The sequence below is a fragment of the Protopterus annectens genome, chromosome 1.part1, assembly GCF_019279795.1.
Source record: "Protopterus annectens isolate FY-2018-M chromosome 1.part1, PAN1.0, whole genome shotgun sequence".
NCBI lineage: Eukaryota > Metazoa > Chordata > Ceratodontiformes > Protopteridae > Protopterus > Protopterus annectens.
In genome coordinates, this window is record NC_056726.1 from 133640442 (window position 1) to 133663793 (window position 23352).

The following is a 23352-nucleotide window of genomic DNA, read 5'->3' on the forward strand; positions in this document are numbered from 1 at the left end:
TGATCACCCAGAACAAATGGGTCTTGAATATAGTGTCTCAGGGCTACAGGTTTCACTTTCACACCCTTCCAAGACAAAGGTATGCCAGACCTGCCACACAATCAATGGGCAGAGGCACAAAAGCAAGTTTCATCCCTTATGGACATGAGGGCTATTCAGCGAGTACCACAGCAAGAGCAGGGACAAAGTTTTACTCAAGACTTTTCTTGGTACCCAGAAAGGACAAAGCCTGGAGACCAATACTGGACCTGTCTATTCTAAACACTTTTCTGGACGTTCCAAAATTCAAAGCGTTGACACTGCAGCAGCTTCTGCCCATTCTGGGCAGAAAGGCAGCTTGTAACTTTGGACCTCAAAGAGGCATACCTGCATGTCCCAATCAGACAATCTTTGCAGAAGATACCTCAGATTCAGAGCTGGCTCAATGCACTGCCAATTCTCTGCACTGCCCTTTGGCTTATCTACTCGCCCAGAATCTTCACAAATGCCTGGCACCAGTAATTGCATTTTGCAGACAAAGGAATACAAATATATCCTTACTTGGATGACTGCCTTATTCAAGCAGAGAACAAGGACATTCTACTGAAGCATCTGGCATTTGTAAAAAGATTACTAATTTGCCTAGGGTACACAGTAAACGAAAAGAAATCAAAACTGGTACCCTCTCAAGAGATAATATTCCTGGGTGCAAGCTTAAATACAACTGCCCAGATGGCTTATCTCACGCGAGACAAACAAAGGCAACTGACTTCTTACTTCGTAATGATGGCAACAAAGACCCAGTTATCTGCAAGAAAAATCCTGCAGGCTTTGGGCTTCATGGCATCCTGCATTCTGTTAATTCCATATGCAAGACTGCATTTGAGGAAACTACAATGGTATCTAAAAAGTGTTTGGACTCAACATTGTCACAGCCTGGAAACATTAATTACCCTCATTCCCTGCCTGCAACAGGAGTTTCGATGGTGGGCACAGGCCTATCACCACAACAAGGGACAGCCATTCACTTTACCCACAGCCAGGCAAACACTAACAACAGATGCATCAGATTATGCCTGGGGGGCCCACATGGCAGGAAAATGTATTCAGGGCACATGGCCCGCAAGCCAAATGCATCTTCATGTCAGTCAAAAAGAAATGCTAGCTGTACAGAATGCCCTGACAGCCTTCAAGGATCTACTTCATCCAGGACAACTGCTGATAAAGACAGACAATACTACAGTCATGTGGTACATAAACAAGCAAGGAGGCACACATTCCCACCCCCTCTGCAGACAAGCAATGACTCTGTGGAACACAGCATTGACTTATCAAGTACACCTGCAAGCACAATTCCTGCCAGGAAAGACAAATACTCTGGCAGATGATCTAAGCAGAAACCTCCTGGATCCTCACAAGTGGAAACTAGATCCACAAATCTTCAGCATGATAACAGGGAAATGGGGACGCCCAGACATAGATCTATTTTCCTCCCCTCACAACTGCCAGCTACAGAGATTCTGCACAAGGACTTATCACAAACAAGCATGGAAAGTGGATGCCCTATCATTCAGCTGGAAAACCCTTACAGTATATGCTTTGCCTCCACTGCCTCTCCTCCCCAAGGTACTCCTAAAGGTCAGACAAGAGAAGCCAAAAATGATACTGATTGCACGCCAGCACTGGTACCCAACCCTAAAGAGCTTGTCTCAAGGCTCAGCCTGGACATTCCCTCAAATTCCCGATTTGCTGACTCAACAAAACAATCAGATCCTGCACAGCCAACTCAGAACCCTAAATCTGGCTGCTTGGCGGATAATGTAACCATTCAGAACACACCTCTCTCTAAAGCAGTTATGGATGTTATTTTGGAGGCCAGGAGGCCCAGCACCAGAAAATCTTATGAAGAAAAATGGAAGAGATTCTGTGCTGGGAACCAGGCACAAGGAATGGACATGCTTGTACCAAATATTCCTCAGATTTTACAATACCTAACTGAGATGCTGGACAAACGCCTATCCTTCTCATCAATTAAGATCCATGCCTCTGCCATTTCAGCTCATTACAATACGGACCCACCTATTTTTTCACATCCACTGCTAAGGCAGTATCTCAGAGGGGCCAAAAATATAAGACCTCCAAGGAGAGCTCCAATACTTGCATGGGACCTCAATTATGTCTTGGAAAAGCTCACACTGCCTCCTTTTGAGCCAGCCAATACAGCTGAGATAAAATACTTATCATGGAAAACAGCTCTGTTCCTAGCAATAACTTCAGCAAGAAGAGTCTCAGAGTTACAGGCACTAATGGCTGTGGAACCTTTTATTATTTTCCATCCGGACATGGTTTCTCTAAGGACTAACCCAACATTTATGCCTAAGGTAGTGTCCAGTGTGACCCTTAACCAAACCATTCATTTGCCTACCTTTTATCCAAACCCACAGAATAAGGGGGAGAGACTTCTGCATTCTTTGGACATACACAAACAGCTATGCTTTTATTTGGACAAAACTAAAGCTTTCAGAAAGACTGAGCAACTCTTAGTGGCATATGCTGCAGGATCGCAAGGAAAAGCTATTTCAAAGCAGACTATTTCAAAATGGATAGGCGACTGCATTAGTTTCCGCTATTCACAATATGGCAAATCAGTGCCTAAGGGCATTAGGCCACATTCAACCAGATCAGCAGCCACTTCAGCAGCCTTCCTCAGATGAGTACCAACCAAGGACATTTTGGGGGCTGCAATTTGGACTTCAGTGCACACTTTTACAAAGCACTCCCACTTACCTGTTTACTCTAAATCCAGAGCAGGCTTTGCCACTGCAGTTCTACAGGGCCTCATAGCCACTCCTAATTCTATTTAGGCCCAGCCACCCAACCTCAGCTTTGGGATTCAACCCAAGTGTAATGACTGCAACAGTGAAACACGATGAACATAGTACAGTTGTGTACCTACCATAAATTAGGCCCAGCCACCCAACCTCAGCTTTGGGATTCAACCCAAGTGTAATGACTGCAACAGTGAAACACGATGAACATAGTATGTGTACAAAGCCACCATAAATGTAGATGTTCGGTGTATTCACTATTGCAGTCCAAACCCTCCCACCCATCCCCCTTTCATTGCTGGGACTTATCTGTACTTCTCTTTTCTATACAACCTATGTGGTGTATTTGCTTGTAGATGTAGGTAATGTTTATGTTAGTGCATGCTTTTTTATGAGTAGAATTTTTAGCCTACCCTTTTGGGGGCACCTGACATCTGGGGCAAGAAAAACTGAAGAAAATGGTGTCGGCTGCATCTTTTATACTCCTGGCATACTGATGTCAGGGAAGAGGTGACAGCAACTGACGCCGGACCAGGACTTTGGAATTCAGCCCAACTGCGGGTAGCCTGCCAGTAGGATAACCCAAGTGTAACGACTGCAACAGTGAATACACTCGAACATCTACATTTATGGTAGGTACACAACTGTACTTTCTCTGCACTTCCCTTTGGCTTATCTATGGCGAAGGGTATTCACAAAATGCCTAGCTCCAGCCATTGCATAGTGCAGGCAGAGAAAATTTCAAATTTACCCATACTTGGACGATTGCCTGATTCAGGCGGACAGTCAGGAATTGCTACTCCAGCACCTGACATTTGTAAAGAGACTTCTAACTTCACTGGGGTACACAATCAATGAAAAGAAATCACATCTGGTACCTAGCCAACAGATTGTATTCCTGGGACCAAGCTTGAATACAACTTCCCAGATGGCATTCCTTACTCCAGAAAAACTCAGCTATCTGCAAGAAAAACACTGCAAGCCCTAGGGTTCATGGCCTCTTGCATTCTACTAATTCCATATGCAAGACTGTATATGAGAAAACTTCAGTGGTACTTAAAAAGTCTCTGGTGTCAACATTCTCAAGACCTGGAAACAATGATTCCTATCATTCCTTGCCTAAAGGCAGAGTTCCTTTGGTGGGAAGAGGCCTGCTACCACAACAAAGGACTCCCTTTCACTCAACCTCCTGCCACCCAAACCCTAACAATAGATGCATCAGACTATGCATGGGGGGCTCACTTGGCAGGACAATGTATTCAAGAAAAGTGGACCCCAAAGCAAATGCACCTGCATATCAATCAAAAAAGAAATGTTAGCTGTACAGAATGTTCTGACAGCCTTCAAATGCCTTATTCTTCCAGGGCAACTGTTGATAAAGACAGACAACACCACAGTTATGTGGTACATAAACAAACAGGGGGGACCCTATAACTACCCACTCTGCAGGTTAGCCATGACTATGTGGACCACAGCCTTGAGCAATCAAGTGCACCTGCAAGCTCAATTCCTGCCAGGCAAACCAAATTCACTGGCAGACAACTTAAGCAGAAATCTAATAGACCCAAACGAGTGGAAACTGGAACCCAAATCATTCAAGCTTCTGATCCACAGGTGGGGGGCACAAGAGGTGGACCTCTTTGCTTCCCCTCAGAACTATCAATTGAGCAAATATTGCACCTGAACTCCCCACATCCAAGCATGGAAAGTGGATGCCCAGTTCTTTGTATGGGAAAACCTCTCAGTCTATGCCTTTCCCCCTCTGCCCCTCCTCTCGAAGGTTCTATTAAAGAGCAAACAGGACAAGCCAAGGACAATCTCCATTGCACTAGACTGGCCATGCCAGCACTGGTACCCACTTCTGCGCAGTCTGACAGTACTGCCATCATGGCACCTGCCTCAGACCCCCTCCCTGCTGCCCCAGCAGGAGGGCCAGATTTTGCATCCTCAGCTACAAACCCTGATCCTAGCAGCCTGGCTCATCCCTTGAACTCATCACCAGCAGCCCCCAGTAAACATATGCTGGATGTCATCCTTGAGGTAAGGAGGCCTGGTACTAGAAAATCCTATTCAGAAAAGTGGAAAAGATGCTGTTCTTGGCACCAGTCTCAAGGAATGGACACAACTGTGCCCAGCTTACCTCATGTACTAGATTACTTAACAGAAATGCTCCACAAAGGCCTATCCTTCTCTTCAATTAAGATTCATGCCTCTGCCATCTCAGCTCATTATAATACTGAGCCACCCCTCTTCTCTCATCCTCTGGTCAAACAGTTCCTGAGAGGAGCCAAAAATTTAAGACTCCCCAGGAGAGCTCCCACTCCAGCCTGGGACCTTAACTTTGTATTGGAAAAACTCACGCTTCCACTCTTTGAACCTGCTGCCTCAGCAGAGTTAAAATTCCTCTCCTGGAAAACAGCTTTACTTCTAGCCATCATTTCAGCAAGAAGTGTGTCTGAATTGCAGGCCGTTATGCCCATGGAACCCTTCATTATCTTCCATGTGGACAGGGTTTCCCTCAGGACTAACCCATCATTTATGCCCAAGGTGGTGTCTAGTGTGGCTTTAAACCAATCCATTCATTTGCCAACTTTTTTCCCTAATCCTCAGAATAAAGGGGAAAGGATCCTGCACTCCCTGGACGTGCACAGGCAGCTTAGGTTCTATCTGGACAGGACTAAACCTTTCAGGAAATATGACCAGCTGCTAGTCAGCTTTGCTACAGGGACAGAGGGTAAGGCCATTTCAAAGCAAACCATTTCTAAATGGATAGCACACTGCATCCATTTCTGCTACAAACACCATGGGAAACCTACCCCACAGGGGATCAGAACACATTCCACTAGGGCTACATCAACCTCTACAGCATTTCTCAGGGGAGTCGCTATCAGAGGCATCCTGGAAGCTGCAACTTGGAGCTCTGTACACTCCTTTACCAAGCATTGCCACTTACCTATCTTTTCTAAATCCAGAGCTGGATTTGCCACAGCAGTCTCACAGGGCCTGCATGCCAGCCCTAATGCTTCTTGACTGCCTCCATCCATCCTCAGCTTTGGGAATCAACCCAAATGTGATGACTGCAACGGTGAAACATGAAGAACACAGTACAGTTGTGTACACTTACTATAAATGTAGATGTTCGAGTGTATTCACTGTTGCAGTCCTGGTTACCCTTCCTCCAGCCCCCTGACTTTTCTATACTTCTACGTATTCTTTTTTGTTTGGCCATATCTTATAACATTGGTATTTACTTTTTGCTGGGGGTGTTCCACACCATATAATTGTTTCCTATTGTGGGAGCTCCTGACATCTGGGGCAAGATAAAATGATTTCATGGTGTAATGGCATCGGCTGCATGTTTTGTACCCCTGACAACTTGATGTCATGGAAGAAGCGATAGCATCCGATGCAGAAATCCCAAGACTCTGGTATTCAGGCCGACTGAGGGCTACCTGCAGGCAGATAACCTAAATGTGATGACTGCAACAGTGAATACACTCGAACATCTACATTTATGGTAAGTGTACACAACTGTACTTTTTGAATACCCTGCTTGTATATATTGCTTGCTTAACACATTGTTTGCATAATTAATTGTTTTTATAACTGTATTGGTTGGCTGTGTCATGTGTTGTTTGAATTAGAGTATAAAATTAAATGATTTTGAATGTTAGTTAAACACTGATGAAGGGAGTATTCCTGAAAGCTTTGTTGGAATAAAAAAGTAAACATTTCTACTGGTTGGTGTGTTTGTTAGAATCTACTCTAATGATGTCAGATCCATCCTTGCCCTTCAGAGCCTCAGAACTAGATAGCTCAGGTCTGGTTCTTTCTTCAAGGCACAGATCCAGACAAAGTTGTGATCTGCCTGCTTTGGAATTCTCGGCTTCGGTGCAGCTGACCACGTCTTCTCCGGGTCCATCTGCCTTTGAGGTTGTGGAGGGCATGTTCTCTCATTCAAGAGATCCAGTCTCTCAAACATCCTCAGATCCTACACCCTTTCCCTCTATGGTTCCGAGCTGTGATTCCCATCAGACCTACTCCACAGAGACAACCAGTACCATCTAGCATCCAGACAGTTTCCATGGAAGAACTATACCTCTCTTCAGACACCTCCCCAGAGCATCATGCTGAGGAGGTTCACTGAAACAGAACATGTAAAAGGAGACACATAGATTCTCCCTTGGAATCTCTCACTGAAGATACTAACTATGATGAAGGGGAAGCATCTCCCAGGTCACAACCTGATGATATCTCCTTTGGAGACATTTTGGAAATCCTTAAGCAGAAAGGTGGTTGGCCATCAGATAATTCCTCCCGTGAGCAGTCAGTATTTCTGGAGGCTTTTTCTGCTGGCCCATCTATGTCTTGGGTGACTCCCCCGGCCTATGAGCTTATTGACCTAGCCTCTAGCTGGGCATGGAAGGAACTGGATTCTGTTGTACCGATCCTACACCGTCCAGACAAAATTTTAGCTACTGCTAAAGATAAGCCCATTGGAGAAAAGGAGTCCCTATTGATGCAATGGTTGTGGTGGCAGCCGCCAAGAAGGAGTTAGCAGAAAAGAGCTCCTCTGTCCACCCTCCCTAACTGAGAGTCCATGGCATTGGACAGGTATGGAAAGCACATGTTTGCTTCATCAACCTTTTTCTTGAGGTCCCTGAACTATTTGGCACACTTTACAAGACTGCAGCGAGATTTGACCAAGGAACTCTCAAAATCTCTTGGAGTCCATGCATGCAGAACATTACAAAAGATCATCTTCACAGCTGTCCACTCTTTTATGCATTACAAATGTGTCCATGAAGTTGATTTCTTATGCAGCAGAAGGCACCTTACAGGCTGCTGATTCAGGCATTGCCATTAGGAGACCTGTCTGGATGTGTCTTCTTTCATCGATGCTTCTTTTGATGGACCATCCTTGTTTGGTCCTTCTTTGAAAGAAATACTTTCCTTCAGTGAACAAGAAGGAAAGACTCTGCTTTAGGGATTTGTTTTTCTACCTTTCAACGATCCTTTTCAAGGCATCAAAAGAGGAGGCAAGAAACTGTGGTTCTGTAAATCCCAGAGATCTTTTCAAGATTTATCCAGAGACAGCTCCTTCAGAGGCAAAGCAGGGAGTTCAAATGGAAGATGCCGTCCTTGTGGCAGAAGAGGCCCACAAAATCAAGATTTCTGAGATCCCATTCCAGATATACCCTTCCAGTGCTCCTGTAGTGCTGCCCTACTATCCACCTCTGGAGACAGTTGGGAATGATTGGCCTTGCACCCAGATGCCTGGGCTACTATAACAAAAGATTCTTGGGTGCTAAAAATAATAGCCAGAAGTTATGTTGTACCATTTTCCCAAATGCTCGCTTTTGAAAGAAAAAAGCTTCCTGACATTCCTCCAGTCAGAGAAAAGCTGCAGCTCAAGAAATTCAAAATCTGCTGGACAAGAAAGTCATCCAGGAGGTCCCACCAGACCAGAGAGGATTTGGAACCTACTCAAGGTTTTTTTTAGTCCCAAAGAAGATGGGGACCTGACACCAGTTTTGGATCTAAGGAACCTGAACCAATTTGTGAAGAAACCAAAGTTCTGAATGGTCACAGTTCAGTCCAGTCTACCTCTTTTCCATAAGGATGATTGGAGGTGCTCAGTCAGTCTTCAGGACTTGTACTATCGTATCAAAATAAACAGACACTCCTGAAGACCCTTGTGCTTTCAGTGGGAGACAGTCACTCTCAATTCAGAGCCCTGCCCTTTGGACTCATCACAGCCCGCATAATGTTTACCAAGTGTATGGCAGTTGCAGCAACTCACCTGAGACTGCAAGAATTCCGAGTGTTTCCATACCTAGATGACTGGCTTCTCACCTCCCCAAGCATGTATCTCCTAGAACAGTCCAAGGACTATTTGCTCCAAATTTGCCAGTCACTAGACATTACAATCAGTATTCCCAAATAGAGACTGCTACCAGTACAAAGCCCAGAGTTGACTGGTGCTAATCTAAACACAATAAGTCAGATTGCTTCTTTACCTCTTTATCATATATGCACAACCAGGTCTTAGGTTCATCAAATTTTTTCTCATCCTGCTTCTCTGGCAGACTTGTCTTTCAGGCCCTAGGTTCCATGGCAGCGTCTGTAGTACTAGTCCCATTAGCATGGTACTATATGCATGTTCTTCAGTGAACTCTAACTGTTCATTGGTCTATTCGTTGACAGCCTCTATTCTTCCAAGTCAGACTTAGTCCAGTATGCAGAAATCATATTCACTGGTGGATCCAGTCAGACAACATTTACATAGGTCACCCCTTCGTTCTGTCTCCCCCAGTAGCCACAGTGACCACAGATGCCTCCCAACTGTGGTGGAGGGGCATTTTTTGGGATGAACGGTCCAGGGCATGTGGTCCACCCAAGAAACCAATTGACATATCATTGTCCTGGAGATGAGAGAAGTCCTACTAGTGCTGCAGTCATTTCAAGATGTTCTACCTCCAGGGATCATTGTAATCCAAACCGACAACATATCTGTAGACTGGTACATCAACAAACAAGGGGGAACTCAATCTTAATCCCTCTGCTGAGAAGCTATGAGAGTGTGGCAGTTAGCAATCTCCTTCAACTGCTTTCTAGTAGCAACACACATTCCAGGGAAATCCAACGTACTAGCAGACAAACTCAGCAGGTTCATTGTGATGCCTTACGATTGGTCTCTCAATCAATCAGTGGCAGAGAAAATTTTCTGTCATTGGGGCCAACCTTGCTGAAGTCTTTTTGCTTCTACCCACAACAACAAATGCAGCAGGTACTTTACCCTGATCATCCCTCAGGGAGAGTCACTGAGAGATGCCCTAGCCCATGTTTGATCCTTCGGTCTCTTTTACACCTATACCTCAGTACCTCTTATTCTGAAATTGTTAGAGAAAGCCAGGTGGTTGAAGAGCTCACTTATCCTCATTGCCCCCTTCTGGCCTCTCCAGGTCTGATTCCCCTTTCTTTGGTCTCATCTTCATTATCCTCCTTGGATACTGGACCCCAGTCCAGGCGTTCTGTCACATCCTTCGGGGGTAAAACATCCCAATATTCCAGCTTTCAATCTAACCATATGGTTTCTCCATTTCCATTAATAGCTAGACAGCCCAGGTTTTCTTCTTTGGTTATGTTATACTTTTGCCCTCACAGAAAGATTACACTAAGAGAATTTACAAGAGCAGATGGAGAAGATTTTCATTATGGGCCCTGGAAAATTACATTGATCCATTTACTGCCCTATTTCTGCTGTACTGGACTTTTTACTCCTCTTTTTAAGGAAGATGCTAGTTTTTCCACAATCAAAGTACATCAAACTTTCATCCAGGAGATAATGCTTATTGCTTGGCTGCTTCCAAATTAGGAAAGGCTTTTCTGAAGGGCACCTTTGTGCTCATCCCCCAGTGAAAGATGTATCACCTCCCCGAGATTTAACACTCGTATTTCAAAGCTTAACTCAACAACCTTTGAACCCTCATCAAAAACTGACTTAAATTTCATGTCTTGGAAAACAGTCTTTTTAGTTGCTATTACTTCTGCTTAAAGGATTTCTGAACTTCAGGCTGTTTTATCAAAAGCTCCTTTTATTGTTTTTCATTAAGACAGGGTTGCTTTATCAACTAGTCCTTCTTTCTTGACAAAAGTGGCTCTGAATCAAATATAAATCAAACCATTCATTTACTAGTCTACTTTCTAAAATTTTTGAACAAGGGAGAATACAGTACATGGTACAGCTTTAGATGTGCATAGACAACTATGCTTCTACTTACACAGAACAAAGGATTTCAGAAATATGGACCAGCTATTTGTCTCTTTTTCACCTAGGCAGCTGGGTTCTCCAGTTTCTAAAGTTACCTTGGCCAAATGGATAACTAACTGCATTTCCTGGATATATTCCCAGCAAGGCATCTCCGTGCCAAACCCAACAAATCCCATTCAACTAGATCCATGACCACCTCATCTACCTTCTGGTCTAGAACTTCCATTGATGATATTTATGCAGAAGGCACCTGGTCTAAATCTCATACCTTTATTATTCATTACAAATTGGACATAATTTCCAAAAGAGGAGCTGCTTTTGGTTCAGCAGTTCTCCGGAATATCCTTCTATGATGGCCACCCAAGATTTAAGTAGCTGGGGACACTCTGTCCCATATGTTGAGGAAGAATGAAAAGAACAATGTCAGATATTAAAGTTATGTACTCCCCACAACTAGGCATCTGTGCTGTCCATTTTCATTCTTCCTCTACTCTCCTTTCTCCTTCCCCCTTCCTGTCAATTTCTAGTGAGACCTAATGGTCCTCTGGAACATGTAATTCCAGGTTTGAGCCCTGGTTTAATTCCTCTACGCTATTATATAATGAGACTTTTAAGGCAGCAAACACAATCTGAGGTATTGGGGATGGACTAGGGCATTATGGGTAGAGGGAGGAGCTCAGTAGTTAAATCCAAAGTTTGTAAAATGTGTCCAAGTCAGATCGAGGTTGGATCAGTAACCCATACATTGAAGAATAATGAAAATGGACAACACAGATGCCCAGTTATGGTGATGACATGACTTTAATTTTTCCACTCACAAAGGTGGAATTAGAGTTGTCCTTAAGCCAGTCCTTCCACCTTGCTGTTTTGTTTCTGCATGGCAGAAAGAATTTTTCATGAAATGGAGTTACACAATGAGGTCAGGTTCTAGTTGAAGTGAATATGTGTCAAAAGATGAAAAATCTGTTAATTCTCTTTGCTGCAGGGAGGTGGGGAGGGATTGGAATTTGCGGAACAAACCTCTGCTGTTATCAAACAGTTCACTGCCTATTGGAAAATAGTGCTGTTAAAGGCCAGTACTTCAGTTTAGACCAAGTCTCCAGGAATGTGTCTTTATTTGGCAGAATTTAGATTTCTAAGTCCTCACCTTTCAATTGTCATGTGTCTCCTGCTTCCTGGTAGGATTTAAACATTTTTGTGCTTTTTCTCATTCGTATACAGTACCTACCAAGGTGAACCTGTGATGTCACATATAACAAATACATATTCACTGTGGTAGTTGTTAATCATGACGGAGAGCTGTCAACCTTGGTTATATCAAACTGCATTTTCTTTTGTTTTATTATATATAGACACTCTATTTGTGTTTTCTAGGTGTATGTGATAGCTCATGTTCCAGTTGGTTACTTGGCTTTCGCAAGATACACTCCTGCTATGCGGGCACACTTCAATGAAAGACTAGTGAAAATCCTTCGCACGTACAGTGACATCATTGCTGGGCAATTTTTTGGACACACCCACAGAGATAGCCTTATGATCCTACATGATGAAAAAGGTAATTTGCTTTGCATATCACTTGATTTATTGCAGAAAATACAGATACGTGATAACTCACCATGACAGTAAATGGATGTATAGTAGGATCATTGCAGCAGGGGATTATGTATGTGATTTGGAAGATTTAGCCAGTGATGAGCATCAGTCTTCAGAAAGAGGTTTTCAACTGTCAAACATCCCCTAGGGCACATGGTTGCAGTCAAATGCTATGACCAGTAGTGGACAGCCTGGCTATAAAAGAAAGCACGACTTGCTCTTTTGTCAGTTCTTTCTGGGTCCAAACAAGGAAACAAAGAAACTGCAGCAACAATTGTGACGGACTAAAGGAGACACAGAAGGAGAAGAATGCAGCTGTATTGTGTGTGTGTGTGTGTGTGTGTGTGTGTGTGTGTGTGTGTGTGTGTGTGTGTGTGTGTGTGTGTGTATGTGTGTGTGTGCATGCATGTGTGTGTGTGTGTGTGTGTGTGTGTGTGTGTGTGTGTGCATGTGAGCTCGTGTGTACACATGCGTATCTCTTTGTGCATGTGAGTGTATGTGTGTGCACATTTGTAGTAACTTTGCTATATAAGCATGAGAATATAACTGTGCAGAAAACCTAACTCAGCCAACTCTTAAAGTATTTTATTAAAACATATGATCTGAAGTTGTTAATCTTCTTCCTATTCATCACTGATGGGTTCGGTTCCGAGCCCTCAGAACCGAGTTGGCCTTATACCAAGTTTGCGTGCACCAAAAACTCTCGTGCTAAGATGCTACCCACAATGCCCTTCACTCAGTTACCTCAGATCTCGTTTGATGCGCAGCCATATAGCAGCGTTTTACCGAGCTCTCCAGCTAAGTGATTTATCTTTATAAATTTACAAGTTACTAGTTCTTTGGTATCTTTCTACACTCAGCTCTACCCACAGGTATCCCTTTCATACCATTGTTGATATTGGCCTTTCTACCCTTGTGGTATCCCATTACCATTGTTGGTATTTCCTCTCCCTTCACTTTCTTTACTTTCCTCACTTTCCTATCTCTTTCTTTTTGTGTGAGTGTTCGCTATTATGTCTGAGAAGAAGGGAACTACAGGGTTTAAACACTGCTCTTCTTGCAGTGGTAAACTTCCAAATAGCAACCTTCATGAAGAGTGGGTGTACTGTTTGGGGGTTCCGCATTTGCCGGCAAACCCCCATGTGATATTTGTGCTAGCTTCTGTCAGTGGACACTGAATGAGCATCGTAATAAACTGATCCTGAAGGGCCTGCTTTCATCGCCTTTTTCGGAGGCTATTTCTGTGATGGAGGTCTCATCCCCTCTTCTATGGACAAGAAAACGTCCTTGCTTGGATCCCTCTTCACCGGTTGGTGACAGAGGTAAAAGCCATAAGCACAAGGCCCAAAAGTCTTCCTCCGAGCACCGTACTGCCTCCTCGGTTCCGACTACCTCCGCTCTGCGTTCGGCTCCAGTGAAGCATACCAAAGTCGCCTCGTCAGCGCCTACCCCGGCCCCGACGACTACGGCTCCATCTACTACCTCGGTTTCAGCCCATCTCCATTCTGATGTCGGTTCCGACATCAACATCGGAGCCGTTCTTGACATCCACCCCTGTTGTGGCTTCGGCTCCGAGCCCGTTCTCGGCTCCAACCATTCCTTTGTTGCAGGTTTCTAAGCTGGAATTGTCTGTGTTGTTCTGTGATACGCCATGGACCCAGTACTCATCATCTGTGGGCCCGTTTGCAGGACAAGCCTACAGCCCCTTTTTGGACCGGCCTGATTCCCACTCATCAGTAAGATCCACCAGGAGCCTTTCAGAATTGGATGTGATGTGCTTTTTTGACCAGCTGCTGACCGCCAGAGGAATTTCAAATTTGCCTAGACCCCATCCCACTCCTGGCTTTGGGTCTATTACACCAGCGTCCCCTACATATTCTCCTCCCTTGGATCCCTCTGATGTTTTTGAGAGGACCTCCTTCCTTGGTGCCGACATTGATAGTGCCTGAGGCCCCGAGGCCCCTTTGGGTGTCGGTTCCTAAGGAACCCACCCTTCCTCAATCTCATGCTTGGGGTGGTGTAACCTCTGGTTCCGGTCTTGGTCCTGACTGTGTTGTCGGTCCCGGCATCGGGTCCGAGGGTGACTACTGCCCCGAGTTTGCTTGAGGCTCCTTCCCTGGGGGCGAACCGTGTGGAGTGGGATGTGACTCCGGTTCCGATTTTGTCTTCTTTGGTTCTGGGTTCCCACTCCTCTTCGGGTGGGCCCGCTTTCCAGGTAATGGAAAGGGTGCTTGCTTCTAGCAATCCTCCAGCGTCGGTCATCCCTCCAGTTCCTTCTGAGTCGCAGCTGTCAAAGGCCACCCCCCCCAGGACTCCAAGAGCACAAAGCCCAGGAAACCCCTGTCCAGGGTATTTCCCTTTATGAGTCTTCATCGGATGCTCTCACCGAAGAATCCCCTTTGAAATGGGCATGTAAGAGGAAACACATGGACTCCCCAGAGGAGTCCCTCACAGAAGATACAGACTACGATGATGGGGAAGGATCCCCATGGTCACCCCTTGATGATGTCTCTTTTGGAGACATCCTGGAAATCTTGAAACAGAGGGGTGACTGGAAGCCCTCCAACCCTTCCTCGGAGGAATCCATATTCCTGCAGGCCTTTCACTCTTGGCCCTGTACTTCTTGGGTGACCCCCCCCACTGATGAGTTGGTTAAGCTCATTGTGCAGAGGGCATGGAAGAACCCGGACACCATTGAGGCCATCCCCAGAAGTTCAGACAAGGTACTCTCCCCTCCAGAGGATCAACCCCGTTGGTCTAGAGGTTTGCCAGTGGATGCAATGGTGGTGGTGGCAGCCATGAAAAAGGACCTTGCAAAAGAGAGTCCTGCTGTCCACCCACCCAACAGAGAGTCCCGGGCAGTGGACAGGTTAGGGAAGTGAGTTTTTGTGCCAGCGACCTTTGCAGTCAGGTCTCTGAACTTTGTGGCACATTTTATGAGGCTCCAGAGATATCTTATCTCCGAACTCTCTGGGACCCTCGCAGGCCAAGTTTCAGATTAAGCACATGATAAAGTTGCTTCTCGACTTGCCACCCTAGAGTCAGTATCCAATTCGTCCATGGTGTCTCTGTCCCACGTAACTGAAGGAGTGGCTAGAGCTGCTGGTGCAGGCGTAGTCATGAGACGCCACACTTGGATGCACATTTGTGCCTCGCGATCTCCTTCAAGTCTTCCTTTTTAAATGCCCCTATCGGACCATCAGCTCTATTCGGTGTTAAGGTCAAGGATACATTAGCCAGGTGCGAGCAAGATGGGAAGACCTTGTCTGCTGTGGGCCTATGCTTTTCCAAGCCTCAGCGTTCCTTTTCCAGGAACCCGAGGAGTGGGAAGATGTGGCACAAGACATCTCAAGGTCCTTTCTGTGACGCACATGATGAGGACTCCCCCCAGAGGCAGAGGGGGTTCCAATATTGGAAGATGCCCCTTTTGGGGCAGAGGGGGTCTCCGGAATCAGGGCTCCAGAGATTCCTTCTTGGGTAGACTGCATCAGCACTCCTGAAGCGCTGCCCGATTGCTTTCCTCTGGAAGCAGTTGGGGCACGTTTTTCTCTGCGTCAAGCTGCTTGGCTTTCTATTACAAATGATCAGTGGGTGCAGAGAATCATTACCAGAGGCTACTACATTCCCCTAACATCTTATCTAAGACCTCCAAAATCCCTTCCCGATGTTCCACCCAGTCAAAGGGAGGAGGCAGCTTCCGAAATACGAAAGCTATGTCAAAAATGAGCCACCCAACAGGTCCGCCCAGACCAGTGCGGTTCAGGGTTTTACTCATGATTCCTTTTGGTGCCAAAGAAGACAGGGGACTGGAGGCTCATTCTGGATCTCAGCCAACTAAACAAACCGGTAGTTCAGACCAAGTTCCGCATGGTCACAGTTTAATCCATCCTTGCCTTTCTGCAGGAGGATGTGTGGATGTGCTCATTAGATCTCTGAGATGCGTATTACCATATCAAGATGGACAAGTGCTCCAGGAGCCTCCTTCACTTCTGGTTGGGAGCCAATCACTACCAATTCAGAGCCCTGCCTTTCGGTCTCTCAAAGGCCCACAGAGTGTTCACGAAATGCCTAGCAGTGGTAACAGCTCATCTGAGACTTCAGGGATTCCAGGTGTTTTTGTACCTAGATGATTGGCTCCTCTCTACCCCCAACAAGCGTCTACTGGTCAGGGCCCTCCACTACACCCTAGTTCTAGTGGAGTCGCTGGGCATCACCATACACTGGGAGAAATCCAACCTTCAGCCCTCACAACAATTGGAATTCATAGGGGCAATATTCAACACCCAGTCAAGTCTGATCTCTCTTCCTCTTCACAGAATTCAGAGATTAAGGGCACCAGTTCAAGTGATGCTCTGTCAAAGAAAGGTGTCTACAAGGGAAGTTCTCCAGGCTCTGGGGTCTATGGCTGCAGCCATCCCTGTTGTTCCCCTAGCCAGATTGCACATGAGATTACTACAATGGCTCCTTCAGGCCCAATGGATACGCAACCTTCACCCCCTGAGCTCACAGATTCTTATCACCAACACTTGCACACAAGATCTCCTCTGGCAGATGAGTACAGATGAAAATCTTTGGTGTCACCCCTTCCAGGCTCCCCATCCCAGTGCCACAGTGACCAGGGACATTTCCCTGATGGGGTGAGGGGCCACTTCCAGGGAAAGTCAGTCCAAGGCACGTGGTCCAATGTAGAAGTCAACTTGCATATCAATGTCCTGGAGTTAAGAGCGGTGCTATTGGCGTTGCAAGCTTTACATCCATTCCTTCCATCCGGAACGATTGCTGTCCAGTCAGACAACATGTCCGTGGTCTGGTACATAAACAAACAGTGAGGGACCAAATCCTACCCCTTATGTCGCGAAGCCATGAGAATCTGGCAGTGGGCGATAACATCCAACTGCTTTCTGATCGCAACGCATATCCCAGGGAGCTCCAACGTGATTGCGGACAGGCTAAGCAGATGCATCCTCCATCCTCACGAGTGGTCTCTCAATCCGAGTGTGGTGGTGAAAATTGTCAGCCATTGGGGCCAGCCATGCTGCGACCTTTTCGCCTCCCCCTCAAACACAAAATGCAGCAGCTACTTTGCCCTCTTTCCCCCTCACGGGGAGTCACCGAGAGAAGCTTTGATTCATGATTGGCCCACAGGTCTCCTTTATGCTTATCCTCCAATTCTTCTGATTCCCCTTGTTCTAAGGAATGCTATACGGTTGAGGAGCAAAGTGATCCTCATTGCCCTGTTCTGGCTTCGTCAAGTATGGTTTTCCTTCCTCTAACCTCATCTGCTACAACCTCCTTGGATCCTAGACACTCACCAGGCCCACAAGGGCTGACTCCCCCGAATCTGTCCACTCTCAAGTTGATGGCTTGGTTTCTCCACCTACATTAGTTGTCAGGCAGGAAACCCTCTCTTCACCCGTCCGTGATATTATCTTGGCTTCTCATAAACTATCCACCAGGAAACTTTATAGGGACAAATGGAAAAGATTCTCTGTTTGGTCACATAATCAGAAGCTAGATCCGTTCTCAGCCCCCGTAGCCACTATTCTTCGTTACCTTGCTGAACTGTTCAAAAATGGGGCATCAGTTTCCACCATTCGAGTCCATCTAGCAACTGTTTCCAACTTCCATAATGGTGCAAATGGAGTCCCGCTTATTTCCTCTTGCCTTTGCAAGACATACCTCAAGGGCATTTTCCACAGCAGGCCTTCCATCAGTCAGCTGGTGGAGGCATGGAATCTCTCCTGGGTTTTGCAGTCTCTTTCTCTGCCCCCTTTTGAGCCTGCTGTGACGTGTGATCTAAAATTCCTGTCATGGAAATCCTTATTTCTGGTGGCTATCACCTCAGCCAGACGAATTTCTGAATTGCAAGCATTATGTATCAAGAGCCTTTATCTGATCTTTCATAAGGACAGAGTATCACTTCGTACTAACCCATCCTTTCTCCCCAAAGTGGTTTCTGATTTTTCGATTAACCAGTCCATTGAACTCCCTGTATTCTTCCCAAATTATTCAAATAAGGGAGAATACTGACTACATTCCTTGGATGTTCATAGACAATTACGTTTCTATCTGGACAGAACTCAGTCCTTTCGCAAGTCGGACCAGCTTTTCATTTCCTTTGCGGGTCCTAGAATGGTGGTGCAGTATCAAAAGTTACTTCATCTAAATGGCTCAGGGATTTCATTGCCTTTTCATATTCACTTACGGATGGATCTAAGCCTGGCCAAATCAAAGCTCACTCAACTAGGGCTATTGCAGCATCGGTTGCCTTCTACTCTAGGGCATTCATGGATGACATTTGTACAGCTGCCATTTGGGGTAAGCCTCATATCTTTACAAGCATTACAAATTGGATCTGATCTCCAGGGGAAGAGTGGCCTTTGGTTCAGTGGTTCTCAAGAATGTTCTTCCATAAGGGCCACCCAGGTTCTCCAAGTAGCTGGGGACTCTGTCCCATCAGTGATGAATAGGAAGAAAATTAACAACTTCAGATAAAGAAGTTATGTCTTACCATAACATTCCATCTGAGCTGTTGATCTTCTTCCAGTCATCACACCCTCCCACCAACCCCCTCCAAAGGTTCCTGGCAGATCCTCTGGGTCTTTGTGGTGTCTTAGGGTTTCTGCACAGAGATGGCCTCTGACTTGTTGTTTCTTCTATATATTGCATGCAAACTCAATTTGAAGTAACTGAGTGAAGGGCATTGTGGGTAGCAGCTTAGCTGGAGAGTTTTTGGTGCACACAAGCTTGGTATAAGGCTGACTCGGTTCCGAGGGCACAGAACTGAACCCATCAGTGATGACTGGAAGAAGATCAACAGCTCAGATGGAATGTAGTGGTAAGACATAACTTCTTTTTACAGTAAAATAACTAAGTAACTTCAGAAATAATGTAAAATACTCAGAAGAGCAGAAAATATTCAGTGAAAGTATGCGCTGTACATATTCTATGAGATCCATCCCGTGTTAACATTGTACTAAGGGTCTGGAGTGAAGGAATCTGTTCTTCAGCAATAATCCTGCTATTTATACGGGTACTGTTGCGGTGATTTCTTTATTTATTTTTTTAATTTTTTACACATCTGTAAGGATGGTTGTTACAGGAAATCATATTTGGAAGAATAGATGGCAGTGTTTTTACAGGCTCTGTAACTGATGTTTTTTCTACAGCATCCCATGTAAGATTGCAGTAATACACACCGCAATGACTATAGACTGGATATCCCTTTTAGAATGTTTTGAAACAAGTGTGAATGGAGGTGGCAGCCTCATGAATACTTTGAGGGTATACGTACGTGAATAAGGCAGCATGAGTGGCTGCAGATATGGTAAAGTGGGCCCTAACATCCACAGACAAAGCTTTGCTATGCTTATGATGACAGGAAGTGGTATGGTTAGCTAGCAGTTTAGAAGGGATTTGTTTAGCTAGTGAATGACTTTGTTTCCTTTTCATGAAAGAAACAGACAATTGGTCAATCTGTCTAATGGGTTTTATCCTTTCTACAACATACTTCAGAACTCTTTATAGACCCATGCAGTGCTTGAGATAGAAAACAGGGAGCTGAAATGACTGGTTCTACATAAAGACAGATGAGATTGTAGGTGTAAAGGAAAATTTTGTTTTTTTAGGGCATTTTCTTTAAAAGAAACTGTGTAAGGCTTTTTATATGTTAAAGCCTATGATCCAGAAACTCCTTTAGCTGATGTTATCACAATTAAAAGTCTTTCTGGGAAAAAATCCAAGTCAGTAGAACTGAGTGGCACATAGAGAAATATGTTCCGTATCTCCTTTGTAAAATTTACATCTCAAGTTAATGCCATTGTAGGTTTCAATGTGTTCAATACCTTTAGAACTTAAAAACTAAAAAAAAAAAACCACTAAAACACTACTGTAAGCTACAGCCTTAGGAGTTGGTACAGATTTCATTCATGACCTTTAGAACTTAGCAATTTCTGTGCTTTTAACTAAAATAGGCTGTAAAGGTAAATGGGCTGAATTGGCTTAATAGTTTTTTAACAGATGAATAAACCAAACTTTTATCAAGCAGATGTCAGGTGCTGGAGGTGTAGCTAGCTAATAATGTACCTTGTGCTGTCCTCTGATCTAGTGCCCCTCCAAAGCAAGCTGTACTCTTAAAAAAAACAAAAAAAAAAACACACATCAGTATATCATAGTACTAGGTACTAGGCTATCGGCCCTAGGGCCTATTCAAACCTAGCCATAACATTTCCCTGGCTGTTTCTTCCCACAATATTTACTTCCCTGAAGCACTCCATAGCTTTGGTTTAAAAATAAAAGGTCTTTTCTACATTTAAACTGTATCACACTGCTTGCTACATTTGTAGCAAGCAATAGCTACAAGTAATACTGAACAAGGTGCACTTGATTGCTCCATTTTGAATGCAAATCCAGTACCAGCATTTTTATTGTCTGTATGTACAGAAGAACCATAGGGATCAAGTGATCATACCCCCTAACATATTATGCCTGGGGACTGTGCCCCATATGCCCCACCCTAGCTTAAGCTATTGTTAGATACTGTAATACCTGGGCAGTAAGACACTGCCTGCTGTAACAGTTATGTTCTTTAGTTTTTAATATATTAAGGTGCCTAACCCTAGACACTATATACCGAGACTAAAACAGTTGAAATAAACAACTGAGAAATTTACTGGGATAATATTATTACAAGACGATCAGGGAATGAATATTTAAGTATGATGTGAAAATTTAGAACAGTCTGAGACTGTGTGCTTTGTTAGAACAATCTAGAAAAAAAGTAGAACTTGAGGGAAACTCTGACACCAGATGGAAAATGTAGTCCTCCTGAGAAGGTGAGCTTTTGTTGTAATTGGCCTTTTATCTTCTTTTTTAAGGTCTCATTAGAGAATAAATGATTGTTAGGAATGAACTTGAGATGTCTGAGGTTGTCAAACTGAGGTAATTGAGGTCTGGATGAAGCAATTTCTCTTCTGCTGAGACACTGGCTTGCTGCTGAAAGGTAGTATCCAAGACTGTGCTATGGGTATTCAAGTTAGAATAGTGAACCAAAGTTGTCTTGGCCAGAAAAGAACAATCAGAGAAAGTGTATTAAAGAAGACCTTTGCTCCATGTTATTGAGATATCATTCATTTCCACTGCTATACAGAGAAGCAGCCTGGAATAAAATTATGACAAATGCTTGTTAAAACAAGATGCAGACAGATATGTCTCTTTTTCTTTATTACAGACAAAAATGTTTCTGTCCAGAGTCCATTCATGCTTGTAAGAGCAGATTTGCCTTGATTGGCTGCTCACGTGTTATCATTTCCAACCTGAATAACTTCTGAGTATGTGTCCCTTTGCTTGTTTATGTACTACATCAATGTGGTATTGGCTGTATTGATTTCAAAATTCCAGAATTTAAGGTGTGCATGGGAAGATTTTAGGGCAAGAGGAAAAGCCAGCACTTTTTTTTTAGATTTATATGCTTCTTTCTCTGTAATAGGGACTGTGGCATCCCTCCTCTGGTCCATTAATCAAGGAGCCTCAATCCTCACTACTGACACCGGTGGGAGACTTTCACTTAGAGCAAAAATAGATACAGTATTTTCAGAAGCAGTTCTCTGCACCAAGCATACTTTCCCTTAAATGCAAACAGGAAGCACACTCCACTCATAGAATTGAACTTCCTCTGCAGGCCCCAAATAAGACTCTGCCTTTCTCTCTGCAAAAATCAGTGCTCTTTGTCCTTGTTCCAAGTAGCTGACACACACCCTTTTTTTGAGATTTGATTTTCACACACACACACACACACACACACGCATGCACGCACACACACACACACACACACACACACACACACACACACACACACACACACACACACACACACACACACACACCTGGGAAAGGCTAAGACAGATTTAACCATTATGCCATCTCCAGCCAGACTATAAGGTAGATTCAGTGCCACCAGCCAGCTACTTTAAGTCTCTTAGCAGGGAACCAAATTACTCTTAGTAAAATTAATACATATACAAATGGTAGTGTTAACCAATCAACAACGCTTTCAGGAGCGTGATGCTACATTGCCACTAAATAAATGCAAGTACTCTCAAGGGTTAGAATATTTTCTTAAAAGTCCAGCCCAGTGAAAAGTTTAGATGTATTTAATAAAAAATAATTAAAAAAAATGAAAATACTGAGTACCTATTTACAATAAACACCAGAGTTTCAGTTCACAGCAAATGTAAAAAATAACACAGATGGAAAGACTCAGACAGATACAGAAAAATAATACCTTTAGCTAATTTTACTATATTTTCTTAACTGACTGAAGAATGACTGTTCCCTAGCTAAGTTATTTGCTAAAGCAAGGCAAGATGAAGTGGCTGAGTGGTCTTGTCAGTTCCAAAACAGAGTGCTGAGTGTCTTCTGTCACATCTCTTGCAGTATCTAAATACAATTTCACTGCTGTCTACAGAACAACATCACATCTGGTCATCTGATGCTGTGGTTCCCACGCTACCCCCCTGACTCGAAGCTGAGGCAGAATCTAGCACAGATGTGTCACTATACACACATATAACTTTTCTAAGGCTTATTCCATCATCTGGAAACTGTGAAACAATTCCAACCCCTTCATCCTTCCTTCAGAGACTAACCAGCCATTCTCTGGTACCCCAGGGTAGCAGTTCACCACTATGGACAATAACAGCAGGATCGCAGTGCAGACATTGCATTTCTGGCTGCATTCATAAACCAAGCCATTTAATTTTAGGCTATTTTTCTTAAGATTAGCTGGGCTGAGCTTAATCCCTTTTAGCATCCTCTGTTAACATATATACATTTTATCAGTTACAATGCAGTCTAACATACATGTATATTTCTTTTCTGTCCAACAAGACCCACTGATGATGCATTTTAATGCAAGCATCTGTACAAAACATTTTGATATTCAAATGACATAAAATTATTTACAAAACTCCAGCTAGTTATTCTGGCATATGCTGCACATGCACTGCATTACTCTCTCTCTCTGGCATAGCTGGAACTACCTCACATCATCACAGGGACCAAGATCCCTGCACTATCAGTCCTTGAGCCTGCATACTTTGAAACATCCATTAATTTTGGAATTGGAAGGTGAAATGAGAGATCTTAGCTGAGAGACAGCTCTTGGTCCACCATTCTAGT

General features: G+C 44.2%; 1 protein-coding gene across 1 annotated transcript in view; it reads left to right on the forward strand.

The window, feature by feature from the left end:
• Window positions 1-23352, forward strand: part of SMPDL3A (sphingomyelin phosphodiesterase acid like 3A) — a 467859-nt gene that overhangs the window by 337574 nt on the left and 106933 nt on the right. The window contains exon 6 of the mRNA XM_044073852.1: window positions 11956-12136. Coding sequence (XP_043929787.1) covers window positions 11956-12136 — 181 coding nt within the window. The remainder of the gene's footprint in view (window positions 1-11955; window positions 12137-23352) is intronic.